The 15,647-nt window shown below is 42.5% G+C and overlaps 1 protein-coding gene across 6 annotated transcripts in view; it reads left to right on the forward strand.

Moving 5' to 3' along the window:
- LOC133452483 (partitioning defective 3 homolog) overlaps positions 1-15,647 on the forward strand; it is a 288,942-nt gene that overhangs the window by 131,114 nt on the left and 142,181 nt on the right. For all 6 annotated transcript variants that reach the window (XM_061731820.1, XM_061731823.1, XM_061731821.1 and 3 more), the window contains exons 6-7: positions 9,603-9,694; positions 11,689-11,772. In XM_061731820.1, the coding sequence (XP_061587804.1) occupies positions 9,603-9,694; positions 11,689-11,772 (176 nt within the window). The remainder of the gene's footprint in view (positions 1-9,602; positions 9,695-11,688; positions 11,773-15,647) is intronic.

Below are 15,647 nucleotides of genomic sequence, written 5' to 3' on the forward strand. Positions count from 1 at the left end.
AAGCATCAGAATATTGATCTACAATTTTAAAGTTAACTGCACAAGGTCTTCAGAACAAAAAAGGGAAACAAAAAACAACACAAAGACCGAAGGGGATTATGAGAGAAGGTATTAGCATTTCAATTCGCATGTCCTCTCCATCTTCCAGTCCCATTTTACTACATGCTGTATTGCATCCTGGTCAAACATTCTGCTGTTTTACTATATATTATAAAGCACTTTGTGAGTTTATCTGCGAAAAGCGCTGTAGAAATAAAGATTGATTGATTTGATTGGTTTTGATTTGACATATCCTGTTCTTCACAAATTCACAACTCATTCTCTACCCGTTTTATTTTTGACATTACCAGAAGATGCAGCTCAGTCCTGTCGGGGTTCGTCAGCACGTATTAAAACTGGACTCCATCTTTTTGGTTATCTAAATGAATCCAAACCACGGGGATGCGCATAGCCTCAGAGACCAGAAATGGACCTTGGTGGGGTAAAAGAAGGATGTTTAACCTTAATGATGATGATGATAATAAAAGGTAAAAAGGAAGGGACATTACAGGCCACAAGCTATTTTAAAGGTATTTTAAAGTTAACACAAAGTTGGGGCATGTTATCTATCAGTGTATTGATGATGGATCATCCTGCCTTGTCCTAGACAGCACCTTTTTTTTTCTTTTGATCAAGGTTTTTTTTTTGTTTCCAAATAGCAGACAAAAAATAACATACAAACATAATAACCCCAAAGGAACAAATACAACACCCGTACCAGACAGAAAACCCACATATCACACATTGTACAGCCATATCACCATAAAAGAACAAGAGCAAGAGAGAGAAAAATGACAGATAATAGTTACATGGCAATGATATCAGCATTCACATTCTCAACAAAGGTAAAAAAATGTTGTCATATTCTGTAAAATTTCTGAGTGGCTCCCCTGACAGTATATCTTACATTTTCCAATTTAAGATGGCACATAGCTTCTCTGATCCATTGACTATACGTCGGTGGAATGGAGTCTTTCCATTTAAACAATATCAATCTCCTGGTCAAGAGAGTACAGAAGGTCCTCATGCCAATTTCAAACCATCTAAAAGGGATAGTATCCTCTGGAGTCACACCAAACAGTTCAATAAGAGGAGACAGTCTCACTACTCTAATATCTTACAAAAAGTTTCAAATATATTTTTATATTTTTTAGATTGCCAAAACGTGTACAACTTCAGATATGTCCAAAAACATGTGCAACAGGGTAGCTGGAGCCTGCCAGCATCGATCACATGCAGGATCTATGTCTGGATTGATCTTAGAGAGTCTTTCGACCAGTGCAAATTTTAATTGAATGTACAACCACTCGCTTAGAGGTAAACCTAGACAGAGGTTGTGTGAATGGTAATTTAGGGCACAGTAAAGCCACCAGGGAAGTGGACCCAATGGATGCCCCCCTCCATAACTGTCCACCCGGGGGCTGCAGCACCGTCCTTCATCCAGTGGTGGCTTTTTGTTCGAAATAAATGCTGATATCGGATTATTTAGTTATAAAAAAAAAGGAATTTGTAAGAAACACTGGAAAACATATAAAAATGTAGGCAGCACACTCATCTTTAAGGTAGTAATTCTGCCTCCCAGGGAGAGAGGCAGAGGCCCCTATCGATAAATATCTTGCTTCAGATTAGATAACAGAAGCTGATAGTTAGCTTAATACAAATCTTTATGACTGTGTGTAACTCACACCCCAAGATACTTGAATTTATTTGGACTAATTTTAAAAGGAAATGAGTCTAGGGGTAACTGGCCTGCCCCATTGCCAACAGGCATCAATTTACTTCTGAATAGTGATCTTGTAGCCCGATATTTTGCCAAAGTCGTTGAGTAGGACAGTTAATTTAGGAAGACTCAAAAGGGGCTGTGAAATTAATAATAGCATATCATCTGCACAAAGTGAAACTTTGTGCTCTATCCCTGCACGATGGATCCCCCTGATGCCAGCGTTCTGTCTTAGTGCCAAAGCAAGTGGTTCCATTGCAACGGCTAATAGCAGTGGCGACAAAGGACAGCCCTGCCTTGTGCCACGCTGGACGTCGAAGTAGGTGGACAGGTTATTATTAGTACGTACAGGAGCCCTTGGAGATGTATATAAAAGTTTAACCCAGGATAGAATTTTGGGACCAAATCCAAACCTCTCCAGCGCACTGAAAACATAGCCCCACTCCACCCGGTCAAATGCCTTTTTTAGCATCGAGTGAGAGCACTACTTCAGGGATACCAGGTGGAGAAGGGCTATAGAGGATATTGAAAAGATACCTGACATTAAAAAAGGAGTAACGAGTCCTTAATAAAACCTGTTTGGTGTGGTGAAATAACGGATGGAAGAACCCCCTCCAAGCGACGTGCCAGAATTTTAGCAAGGAATTTGACATCTGTATTGAGTAGAGAAATTGGACGGTACGAGCTACACTCAAGGGGGTTCTTGTCTTTCTTAAGGCGTAAGGAGATAACTGCTTCACGCATAATAGATGGTGTTTGAAGACTGGTGGGGATGGGGCTTCCTTTTGCTTACGAGTGTTTTATCAGCGACTGGCCGTTTGTCTTGTACAGCACCGCACATCACTAGTTATTTAGTTATTTTTTTTGTTTTTTTGTAACTTGAGAAGAGACTGCCCTAATCATTAATCATTACCATTGATAATATCATGCCTTTGCTTTCTTTTATTTTCATATGGACTCAATGTTTTCAGCACATGATTAGATGGTTAAATAAGTGAATTACCACTAACTGTTGAAAGGCATTCCTCCTGATATTATTGGTTCACGATCGGAGGACCGTTGGAGAAGCTCAGTCTGCTTTTCTCTGACGACAAAAACAAGTCAGATTCCCTTCAGGGTTTTGAGTTAAGACTTTTCTAAGTGTCTTTTGTCATCCTTTGAACGAGCTTTTCATGGCCTGCTGTTGCTCTGTGTAAAGCATCTTTGTCTGTCTCGCTATCTGCCTCTCTGTCATTCTCTTTGAGCCCGTCTCTGCCTGTCTACCTGTCCTTTGTTTCTGGCTCATCACTCTCTTCTTCTCTCTTGCATTCTCTGCTGAAACTCTTTCTGATACATTTCTCCATATCTCCAGGATATATCTCCATCATATCTCCAGGATATCTCTGTTGAATGCTAAGGAAGTCGATTGAAGCGTCCCAGTCCCTATAAGTTCAGAAACAAGTGTAATAAACACTTCCATTTCAGGCAGCACTGATGGAGATCCTTAAAACTCTGTTTTGAAACTGCTTCGATGCCTCGCAAAGCCTCAGTTGACTGTTATTTTCGGATAAATCCCTTTGCGTATTTTTGTGATACTGCACCTACAGCTCCTTTTGATTAAATTGAAGGGTAGAAGTTTCTGTTGAGTGGAATGCTGCAGCAGCACTGTGGCAATTTAGGAACGTGCTGCAAGTGTCGTTTGGTCCACGGTGATATTGCAGCTGCTCCTGGTAGTTTTATTATTTCATGCAGATGCAGCACAGTTAAGGAAAAGAGCTCACCTTGTTTGGTCAGAAAGTAAACCCTCGTAAAATGTGGAGGAAAAAAACCCAAACTAAAATAAGCAAATTGACCGCAACCACTGCCTTCCCCATAATGCATCTGTCATTTGTGTGTCTGTACAACACATGCTCGCATCCCGTTCTCGTCCCCAGTATTCCACGTTCCATTTAAGTTTTCCATTTAAAGCAGACGTATGGCCAGCTCAACCCAAAACATTCAGCGAGAGGCATAAGATGCACAGCCCGTTAACCTTAAATGTTTTATCAGTCGCTGCAGAAATGAAGAAAAATGAAGCACTAAAAGTTTCCTATAAATGATGCATACTGTGTCCTTGGACCGTACAGAATACATTTTTGCAGAAATCACTCCAGCGAGAGAGAGAAAGGAAGAAAAAAGGGAAGCCGCAGCAGAAGTCCTGGTATGTTTACGCTGTTGCAAGGATGTAACTGTAAGCATCCAGTATAATTTCAGAATGTCAGATTTTATACACAGCATACAAGATAAGACACCAATGGTTTTTTTTTCTCAGAAATATCTGTGCAATGGAAATAATTTCCAGCTGCTGACGAGACTAAAACAACCAAAACTTTAACTTTTTTCACACAGTAAAAATGTTAACAAGTCACTCGGGACTTCTGTATGAAGCTGATAGGACTTGAATGTGAATAAACAGTCCTTTTTTTCTTTTTTTGATCTAAATGAAAAGAAGCGAAAAGGACTTTTTGGACAATACCATAACAACAAAATGGATAAAAAAGTCTCTTTTATTTTGGTGGACAGAACATGCTCCTATCTCCCTCTACCCCCATCTATTTTGCACATCGCCATCCTCTTCTTATGCAACGGCCCGACCGGCTGCCAGGATGATATTAACTATGATTAAGTCCCCTTGGCTCAATGGATCCTCAAATTATTGACAACGCCGTCCGCCCATCTGGTTTCCATTATCAAACCGTCTTCAAAGGAGACTAATTGAACTGGTGCAGAGATCTGTAGTGTGGTCTTGCAGCAATGAGCATCAGCTCTCATCAAATATATCTCTTTTCAAAATCGGACTCTTGTGTACTGTAACATCTAAGTTATTAAGACCATCTAGTTTGTTTAATCTTAAAAAGTTATTCTTTTTCCCCCAGTAGAGCTCTAAAACGTACAAATTGGAGCTATTGTTATTGAGTGCTGTTCCCAGCTCTCTGCTGCTGTCGGCCCGGCCTACAACATCAGCATCACTCCTGCAGCATCCCGCGCCTCAGGGGCCGATCTAATAAATGAGACATCAGACTTTGTGTGCATTGATGTTTGATCGCCACATTCCCCCGATGCAGACGGTCCACTCGGGTTGTCTCAGTGCTTTAAAGGAGTGTTTCAGTGGACAACTGAGGATGGGACTTCCATCAGACGAAGGGCACACCTGGTGTGGTTTGTGTGTGTCGTCTCACTTCCCAAGGAATTGAACCGATTATTTAGCTTCTCTCTGAAAGGGACGCGGTCTGTCATGAGTGGATGATGTTCTTCTCTTATACCAGCTCATGTGCTGTGTTTTGTGGCTGCTTCATTGTCTTCTGCTGATCCACTTTGTGTGTCATTTCAGGCGGCGTAGCTCATTTCTCTTTCCATTTGTTCGTGGACGCATCAATGTCGGTATTTTAGAATTGTTTCCCAGAGGAGGAAGAAAAGGAAAACACTAGAAACAGCTGTGTTCAACCTGAGACAGGCTGATTTGACGATGGTTTGGATTTTCATTTGACCTCCACCTTCCAATTCATCCGTCTTTCTTCGGCACAGATGGTGCATGGAGCTTTCCAGGTTAGGGGTCAAAGGTCAAAGCTGATTTGTAGTCTTTGGCTCGAATGTCCCCCAGTTGTGGAAATGTGAAGCTCTGTTACCGAGGGATGAGTGGATATCCTACTGCAGCATTAGACTCTCATGTTGACTGTGTTCTTGGCTAAGAAAGCAATGATCATGTAATTGTGAATTACACTGTTCTAGGCAGTACCTTAAGAATACAGCAGCGACTACACAGACCCACATCCACCTTTAGAGTAAACTTCACCTCTTTGTCCTCAAAGCCATTTCTATGTTTGATGGTACATGGCCAGGTATGACCCTACCTAGGCCAGTTATTATGCAGAAAGACATTAACACATGGTATTTGCTTGATATTGAGGTTTTATTTGGTCATCAGATCAGTAGAAGTGCTTCTTGGCGTTGGTTCCTCAGGACTTGAGGACATGGTTCTCTGCTGGAGGGATGGAACCTGCCGCCCAAGTTATCTTCACTGATGGTGGTCGATCGCGCTTTTTCTTGCAATGTATATAGTGATTACAAGAAAATCAACCATGGAAGCCTGAAACACTGTTGGACAAAGCAGGTTCAGCTCAGGAGAGACACTATGGTCTCTATGGTAACAGTCAGCATCACTGCCTATTGATGACTTCAGAATATTGCCAAACTGGAGTTTTGTGAAGGTAAAAAAGAAAAAAAACTGTGGTTTTATAGAATAAGACGAGGTTTATCGTGCTTTCCCGACTTAATTCATTTCTTTTTATCCAGCTGGCTGTAATGGAAGTGTACAGTGATGAGCAGGTCGTTCACTTGCCAAAGATTTTTGTTTTTCTTTTCAGTGCCAATGTCAATTTCGCTTACATTTTTTTTACAGTTCTACTTAATTTGTTTGGGTAATGCCAGATCTCAGCAGAGATTGCCAGGACCCTGTACAGAAAAAAATAGATGAGTGAAATTCAAATAAATCTGAAAACAGTCCAGTTCTGTTGAATTATTATTCAATACATTTAAACAAAGTCCAATCCAATTAAATACTGCTCACGCTGTTGTTGGCAGAGGCCACTCAAAAGTAATTTTGTTTTAACACTCAGCTGTTTCAGTGACCTCTTGTGTTTTGTGGGCGGCGGCGTCATCCTTGAAGGGATCGTTTCTTCAAACGGGTGAAAGCGATCGCTCGGAGTCTCACTGTAGCCTGACCTCTCACCCAAACCGGCACTTTAAATCATTTAACTTCAGGAAGCATATCCCCATCTCTCAAAACTACATCCGTCTCACAACTTGACATGAAGTCGTGGTCAGAGGTTGTCGCTCTGTTGGGAATTTTAGCGTCAAGTCGTCGAGTATCAGAGTTGCAGAGAGATGATAATGAAAAAAATGGCCGGCATCTTTAGACTGCAAGCTTCCGTCTCTGTAACGGATTTCCATCTCTGTCCTCTCTGTTTGTTTGCATGCACCCTCATCGGTTTCAAAGTGACACCGTGGTCAAAGTGGCAAGGGAGAGGAGTGGGCAACACTTCATTAAAGTGCAGCCGTACTCCTCTCCCTCCCTCCCTTACATACACAGAAGGCACAGACCACTTCATTTAGTCTGAGAGATAGAGAGGACAGGCCCCGATGGATTCTCCCATTAATCTTTAATGAGCCCCCGGCCATGCCCGCCGCCCGCCTCTGCCTCTCCTCATCCAGGAAACAAACAATGACTCGGCTGGAAAACGCATACTTTGCTTGTCCTCATACCTGTCTGCTGGCCATTAACGCCCCCCCCCTCCCAAAAAACAGCTCTGAATTATTAACACGGCCATATATCCCTTTTCTCGCCAGACCCACTATCTGAGACGGGAATGGGCGGTGTCTTGATGGTGTGGTTGGAAAATGTTGGGCATGTGTGTCTGAGTGACTCCAGCTGGACCTTTTTGGGCAAGAAACTAAAGAAATAAATAAGCGTTCCACCTTTTTCTTCCTCTTCTTATTTGGGTTTACGTGGGAGATTTCATATCAGTGACGTCATCCTCCCAGAGCAAATGCATGTAAATCCCTAATTTGGGCTGCGAGCGGAAGAATTTAGGCAAAAGTTCATCCTCACAGCTTGACTATTGTCATTCTTTTGTATGCAGTATTAGATCATTTTGTTCTTCGTCACATTCAGTTTCTACAAAACAAGTCACTACATCCCGAAACGTAACTAAGATTTGATCTCTTACTGCCTGTTCTGACTTCGTCAAAACCGTGATTTTAGATGATCCAACATCCAGGAGCAGAATTCTGGATGAAAACAGATGTTTGCTTATTACTACCTTGAACAGTTGCAACATATTCTCGTCATTATTTATAAATGTGGTGCTGAAGCAGCAGCGGTGGCTGTTTTGGAGCTTTGGGGAGTTGGACTGATATTTCTGTTTTTACCAATAACATGACAATTTATAATTTAGTAGCAACCTACAACTCAAAATAATTGTGGATGTTGACAAAGCTGCCGGGAAAAAAAAATGTATATATATATATATACACAGTGATGGAGATAAGGTTCTTTCCCTTAATCTTTGTAATTTTCTGTGGTTTTTGTGTCTTTTTTAAAGCTTTTAACCTTTTTATCGTACATACAGACACGCACAGATGCACGTTTCAGTGGGTTAAAGTGGACCGGTGGCCGTGGCGTCCTCCCAGATGGAGTGTGTTAAACTAACGCGTCTCATTTGATCTTCCTCAGATATCTCCCCCTCCCACCCCCTCCCCCGGTGCCGCTTGCTCACATCCTCATGTAGTGATGAATATTGAATACTGTTAAATGTGTCTCTGAGGCTCTTTTAGCTGCTTTTATCCAGCTTTTATCTTTTTATTTCATGTGTTTTTTTTTGTTTTTAATGTATGCATAAGAAATGCGTTTATTTCCGTGCAATTTTTCCGTGCGCTGCGTTTCCTCACGTTCACTCAGTAATAAGCCTGTGACCTGCTCCGTCTGAAAGAAAAGAACAATTTGTGAATGAATTCTTCAAAAACATGTGAATGTTTTGACACAAGTATTTGATGGGGAAAGAAATAATGACAAAAATACATTGTGAGCAGTTTCAGAAACCACTTTTTTAGCGAGACGGACCTTACAGTTCATATTTATCTGCATTTTGAGCAGGGAACCGACTCTTAGTTGAGATGGGAGGGAGTCCTTGCACACCGTTTCCACTCACATGCTCATGCGCTGTCCTGTAGCGGCACGTCCTCCAGGCAACAGAAGTGTCATGGCAACTGTGCGGCAGCCACGGCAACGGCAGGCTCATTTTCATGCTGATGAGGCCAGTTGCCGGGGAGGTCTGTGCCGTCGCCGCCGCCGCCGCTTTCGCGTTCGTCTCTCTACTGCGGTGTCGCCCTGAAATTTTAATGACCCTCTTTCTCTGCTTCTTGTTTTCCTGCTCTGCTCCCCGCGTGTTTGTGTGTTGGTGTCATGAGTCTCACCTTCACTACTCAGACACGGAGTGAGGAGAAACAGAGACAATGTCATTTTAAAGAAGTTTTGAAGGTTATGTATGTTCATACCTGTGGCGGATCTCCTCCGGTCTGCTCCGCTTGGCTTCACCAGGTTTGCGACTCGGCCCGCTTTTTACCTGCCAGAATGCACGTGTGTGTTAGATTTGATCATGTTTACAGTGCAGCAAGAGGACAAGAAATAAGCCGGGCAAGATGGGCATCAGGAACAGAGTGCAGAATCAGCTTAAAAACCGATCTGTTGTATGTTTCCATCTAGTTGACATAAGGGAGGCGAAATGTCGACTAAATGTTCCTCGAAAGCACGGATCTGCATTTCTGATGCCCCAAATCTCTCGGTTAAACCTCACGCGGGGTCATTGTTGTGCATCGTGTCAGCTGTCCAAAGCTCGAAGCTGATTGGGTTGAATCCAAAACGTCGTCTGACATGAGTGAAATCAGGCGGGCGACTGGAATGGAGAAAGTCTGTCGCCGGCATGTTTTTTAGTTATTTATTTATTTATTTTGCGGGTTTACTGGAGATCCTCTCACTGTAACCACATCGCTTGCTGGCAAGGAAAAGTTGAAAGCGGCTTATTCCGTGTCGACATGCGTGACACATCCAGTCACGGATGCGTGTCGCCAGTAACCATACGGACGCAGCTGAATCTGCTGCAGCCGAAGCTGCGATCTTCTCCGCCAGTTCAGGATATAAAGGCGGCTTTGCAGGGATTTTTTTAATTTATTTTTTAAACTTTGGGATAGTAGCTTTTAAAGTGAAAGCTCAGAAGTTTTATTGTGACTCATTTCCCGTTTCTCTCTCTCTGTTTTATTTTTTTTTTAGGAGGATGATACCAGAGAGGAAGAAAACGGCAGGATTGAGCCGGTCGGCCGAGCTGATTCCTGCATGGATCACACCCCCGTGAGGTCTTTAGAGTGAGTCGGTCAATAATCAGCTTTTCCTTCTTGAAGAATAAAAACCCAAAAGTCTTTGGTAATGGCTGATGTTGCTGCCGAGTCCCTGAGAGAATAATTATTTAAGAGAGGGCCTCATCCACTCGTAAAAACTCCGAGGCTGCTTTGCCAGTCGACACTTAACTTTGTGTTTTATGACGGATTTGAGCACCGACTTGCTGCATACTACTCTGAAGTCTCTTGTTTTCTCTGACTCATCATCGACACCACACAGAGTTTTGGGTTTTCCAGAAGGTTCAATTTAAGCAAGCTGAACCTGCATGTCGATGAAGAAACAAATTGCACATGCATTTCCTGACGTCAGACATGTCATTATTGCCGCAAAGGCCTTGTATCATTTATCTAAAACCCGTTTCATGCCAGAATCTCCTCGATAAGTTTTAAAGGATGATGCTTTCCTCTCAACTCTTGATCAGCGTTTCGAGCTCCATCAAGCAGCTCCTGTAATTCTGGTTTGTTTAGAGACGATCTCATTTTAAACTCCGCTCTCGTTTGCATAATTATCTTTTGTGGGAGCAAAATGATCCTCGCCTCACCATCAGAGTTCTCCCACACACTAACCTGCTCATCTCCCTTTATTAACCAGTCTGTTTTGCTTTGTTATTTTGCTCCGTTGCACGTCTCCAGTTTAATATGCAGGTACGGTCTTATTATTCCTGGGATTTCACAGAGACGCAGGCTTCTACTGCCTCTTGGCTGTCAACGAGGGGCCCTTTCCTCCCCGAGCTAATCATAGTCATCGCATCTAAGCTGTGATTGGATTAGATCTGGCATCTTGCAAAATATGCCAGTGTGTGCACGTTTCACAGCCGTGCACAGAGCTGCGGTAAAAAAGAAAATGGCTGTGTTATCTGATTCGGAAGGGTCAAAGGATGTCATTGATAATGTTTATCCTCTTATATTAGCTTATACAATCCTTCACAGCTCAGGACTCGACTGCAGATGGACGTCTGCTTGGAGGATAGTTTGAATTATTATTCTTTCTTCCATTAAGTGTGTGTCATGACTGCTTTCATCTCTTTCTGATTCCATTCACTGTTGGTTTGAGGTGTTTTTTCATCTACAAATGCACATCGGCTAATGAAGATCAAACAGGCCAGAGAGTGGCAGTGCGGTCTGCATACAATCACACGTATGCAGACACGACTGATGATGCAGAAACTCTCCGATGAGCCGATGCACACTTCCTAAATCTCAGACATGAACTGTGGAGCTCAAGCAAGCTGAAGTGTTGAGTTAACATCCTGCCAATAAGTTCTCCACATTTTTCTTGCAGCAGAGGGCAAAACTATATTCCTTCTAAGGGAATTCAATTTCGCATTCATGATGCATCTAATTTTTGGGGGGATTTTTTTTTTCTTTTCTCCAATTAAATATTTATGTACACTGTCACTGAGGCGAAATTGATTTCTCCTCGTTGATCTCGTACTTTTCTTGATCTTGTGCCGTCCTGACTTGCTTGAGAACCTGTCCTACCCGGTACCATCACCGCTAAAGAGCCACATGCAGCCACTTACTCGCAGCACTTTCAGCTTTAGAAGACAGTTTTGCAACATCAAATATTAATAAGCCTCAACATTTGACTCGTGAGCAACATTATGGGATTCACAGATCATGGGTGAAGTTAGGATCTAAGTTCTGTGTCTGTGTGTTTGTCTGAAGATTTTTTTTGACACTGTCATTGTTTCTTGTTCTCCCTCACATAATGTATTTCATTTGCTTCATTTTATTGTTTTTTTTTATAACCTTATTCAACACTTCTTTGTCTTTGATTTGTTTTGATTCATCAGCACAGAATTTGTTATCACAATATTTGTTTCTTCACTGCCTTATTTCTTTATTTTTGTTTTTGCCCACATGGTGTCACCCCTCCCTTCTCTTTGTCCTTTCTCCTCACCCACCCATCCACCACCCCCCCCCCGTCTCTGTCTCATCCACCCGTCTCCGTCTCCCAGAGACATTGTCAAACTGGTGGAGGTCTCAAACGACGGTGGGCCTCTGGGGATCCACGTGGTGCCCTTCAGTGGCAGAGACCGCAGGTAAAAACCAAAAGCATCCACAGAGCTGTTCCGACAGGCTGGAGACCAAAGCAGAGCATCAATCTCAGTCGACCTAAACGTCCCTTTAAGTGTGCGTTTGTCTTAAAGATTAAACATATGGAGTTTTTCAGACATTTACTTGTTTAAAACGACATCAGTTCTTCCTCAGTGGTACACACCTGACACCTTGCAGGATGCTAAAGAAAAGAAAATGACCCTCCTTCTCCACTCAAGCTGATGACTTGTCATCCTAAATTCAGCTATACTCACCTTTGATTGGAGTTTCGTTGAGTCTTAAGATATGTTGGTTTGTGCTGCATCATGTCAAATACACGCCGATGCTCGTGCATACCAGACATTCTTCACAAGTGCCCGTGTGCAGTCGCCTCATCAGTCATACACACTCGCCGCCCAAATACTCAAACGCACACATGCAGACTTCTGCATCAGGAAGTCATTTGCCTGCTTGCAGTGATCAATCATGGTTGTTTAGGCTTCTCAGGTGACGTCATACTTCTGGGTCTGCTGTCACATCGTTTTGACTTTGTTCAAAGAATAACACTAAGCAGCGCGCACATCACACACGCAACGTGCAAGGCATTCGGAGGCCACGTGAAAACAAAGCTGTGAGTGAATCGAGGAGCGAATCACATCTGGCCTGAATTTCCCCGGAGAGGCAGAGACTCCCTGTTTACTTTCACAGTGAAATCGAGGACATTGCAATCTATTTTTATAATCAATTAAATCCAATTCAGTCCAATTCATGTTAATAGAAATGCAGAAAAATGACAGACTCAACAGATTGGACTGAATCTTCATTTTGATAACTCACCGTCCTAAACGTGCAGGAGGAACGACTCCCTGTGAACAGGAAGAAACCTCCAGCAGAACCAGGCTCATGAAGGGCAGCCATCTGCCTCCACCGGTCGGGGGTCTGAGAGGACAGGAAAGAGGAGATTAGTCCTGGGATATTTGCTCTGACACAAAAATAGGTTAATAACGGTAATACTGGCATATATGTCCAGTACAGACCAAAAGTTTGGACACACTTCCCCATTTGTTTGAATGAGAAGGTGTTTCCAAACCTTTGGTCTGTACCGGACATGAGGATTGTGTGTATGATCCAAGTAGGGTTGCCACCTTTCAGAAATAGAAATAAGGGACGCCCCGATTTCAGCAGCACAGGCGCCAAAAAAAAGCCCCAAAACTTCTAAACTGCATAAAAATCTGTTTATTTTATATGAAAAAAAACAAAGTAGTAACTGAAATATCCTCCTATGCTGTGTATGTCCACATCAGCCAAGATGTATAATATAGCTACAGGTGAAGAATATGGTGTAAAAGTTCATTTATTTCAATAATTCAACTAGAACATGGTGTAAAAGTTCATTTATTTCAATAATTAAACTAGAATATGGTGTAAAAGTTCATTTACACAATCAAAGATTTTGCTGGCCTTAATGTTTTCTGTGTTTTATTTTGTTCATTATTGTTAAGTGTAGTATTGATGTGTGTGTGACAGACGTGTGTATGGGGGGTTAATGAAAATACGGGACAAATTGCGTCCCGTATTAGTTCAATACGGGACGCAACGTTTTTTTTCTCAAATAAAGGACAATTCTGTATTTTACGGGACGGGTGGCAACCCTAGATCCAAGGGACTTCACTGGTTCTGGGGTCCAGAATGAGGACCAGTGCTTCACAGGAGGCCCCTCAGCAGTTTAGGCCAGTAGCAGCGTAGCTACAAGACGGGCTCAGGTTCACCATGGAGAACTATAAACTTTATGGAGTAGGTAGATTTTAAGCTTAATCTTAAAGCTGGAGAGGCTGTCTGCATAATAAACGCGTACCGGGGAGCGGGTTGCACGAGAAAGCTTGTAAATGAAAGGCTCTACCTCTAATTCTACTTCAGGAGACTAGAAACCCCAAAAAGGGCCATTTCATGAGAGAGAAGTGCTCTGTTGGGGATACATGGAACTAGGAGGACTAGAACTGGAATGAAGCTTTAAGGGTTTGTGACGAGACCGTTAACTTCTGTCCTGGAAGGAAATGACGAGAAGACGGCATTGGAGGACAATGATATATCCTGCTTATCCACATCAGAACGGATCGGCTTGAGACTGTTTAAAGTAGTTTAAAGCACGTCCTGCTTACAACGAACCGTAGGAGTCGAGTTTCGATGCAGGAACTGTTATTTCAGCATCACTCTGGGACGAGATGCTCCTCGTTTTGGCAGCATTACGGAGGTGACAGAAGGGATTTGTACAGACTTGTCCATGTGTAAATTAAATGATGAGGCCCGGTCAAAAAATAACTCCAAGGCTCCTCACAGGAAAACTCCACGCCAAAGTACTGCCGTCATGAGTAGCTGCATGGTTACGGTCTATTCCTGAAACACTCGCGTCCAAAGACACCAGCCTCGGCCTCGTCTAACTTTAGTAAGGAACTCAGAAGTCGTCTGTAGACCGATGCTCAAAGATAACCCACCGTATAAAGCAGCATCTGTTAAGTCTTACGCCTGTGCAAAGGTATTTCCTGCTACATTGTCACCGTCCGGCTGCGGCTTCAGGAACCGCGAGAGCGTGAATCTGCCCCGAGGACCCGCATGTCAACACTGACCACAAGCGCTCTGCATTAAAAATCCAAATAATACCACTTCCCTCAGCGCCCAACCTAATCAACCTGAAAGCACATTTATAATGCACTTTTCTTTTATTGGGGAAATGTCAGTTTGGGCTTTGGACTAAGATTAAGATGGCCAGCTTTCATCAGAGAAATGGCCTCCCCCTCAGCAAATCACATTGTGTTCTCACTCCAATTCAATCAGCACAATTGTCTCTGAACTTCTTCAACTCCTGAACTTTTTCGCCCCCACTGTAATCACATTCCCATTCATATTGAATTATAAGCCTTGGGCACGGGCAAATACTAAAGGCAGACGTAAACCTAATTTACCTGCCTGTGCATGCTACTTGGGGAGAGGTTTAGACGGGGAATAAACGCAGGAGGAACTGATTAAGTTTGTGTCATCTTTCCTGGCCGTTTCATCCTCAGACTCTGGTTTGTAATCGGCTGCGTGTCTCTTGGAGAAATTTGTTTCTGCACTCCAACTATGCAGAGGCAAGAATGAGACACAAGACAGAGAGAGGTTAGATTCAACAATCTTATTACTTGTACAAGGAGTAGTCGGGCATCTTAACATAAGTGTCAGCTTCCTCCTGGATACTGAAGTTAAAACAGATGTAGGCCATATATATACTCCATAGTTACAAATCAATCATATTGAAAGCATTCAGTTGTCTCCAAGGATTATCTGATTCAATCACGACTACTACTATGACAATCAATCGCAGTCTTGTAGTGTACAAGTAGTGTATCTTGTAGTTACATTCAATAGGGCAAAAGTGCCTCTTCCAACACTCTTCTAGTTTAATTCCATAGGTCAAGCGTTGCTTCCAACTAGGGCTGGGCGATATGGACCAAAAGTCATATCTCCATATTTTCTAGCTGAATGGCGATACTCGATATATATCGATATTTTTTCTGTGCCATAATTGGGGTTTCTCCCAAAGCATTATAGCATAGCATCTCTGTTAGCTTCATTTTTTCTGAGGCAAACCCTTAAAAAAACAGTCAGTTTTAATACGTTGCCTCGTGCCAAATGTCACACAGGTACCTTTATTAACAGAGGTCTGCACAATATCAAAATGTATAAAACAAATGAAATAAGAATAAACTGCCTGCATATATAGAATAAAAATGCTTCTTGAATAAAATAAAACAAATATCCCTTTCCTGCATAACAATTAAATTAAAATACACTGTGCAATTAATACAATGTAGACAGTAACAGTCAGACTTTTCCACTGAGGTTG

Source organism: Cololabis saira, chromosome 10 (genome assembly GCF_033807715.1).
Source record: "Cololabis saira isolate AMF1-May2022 chromosome 10, fColSai1.1, whole genome shotgun sequence".
Taxonomy (NCBI): domain Eukaryota; kingdom Metazoa; phylum Chordata; class Actinopteri; order Beloniformes; family Belonidae; genus Cololabis; species Cololabis saira.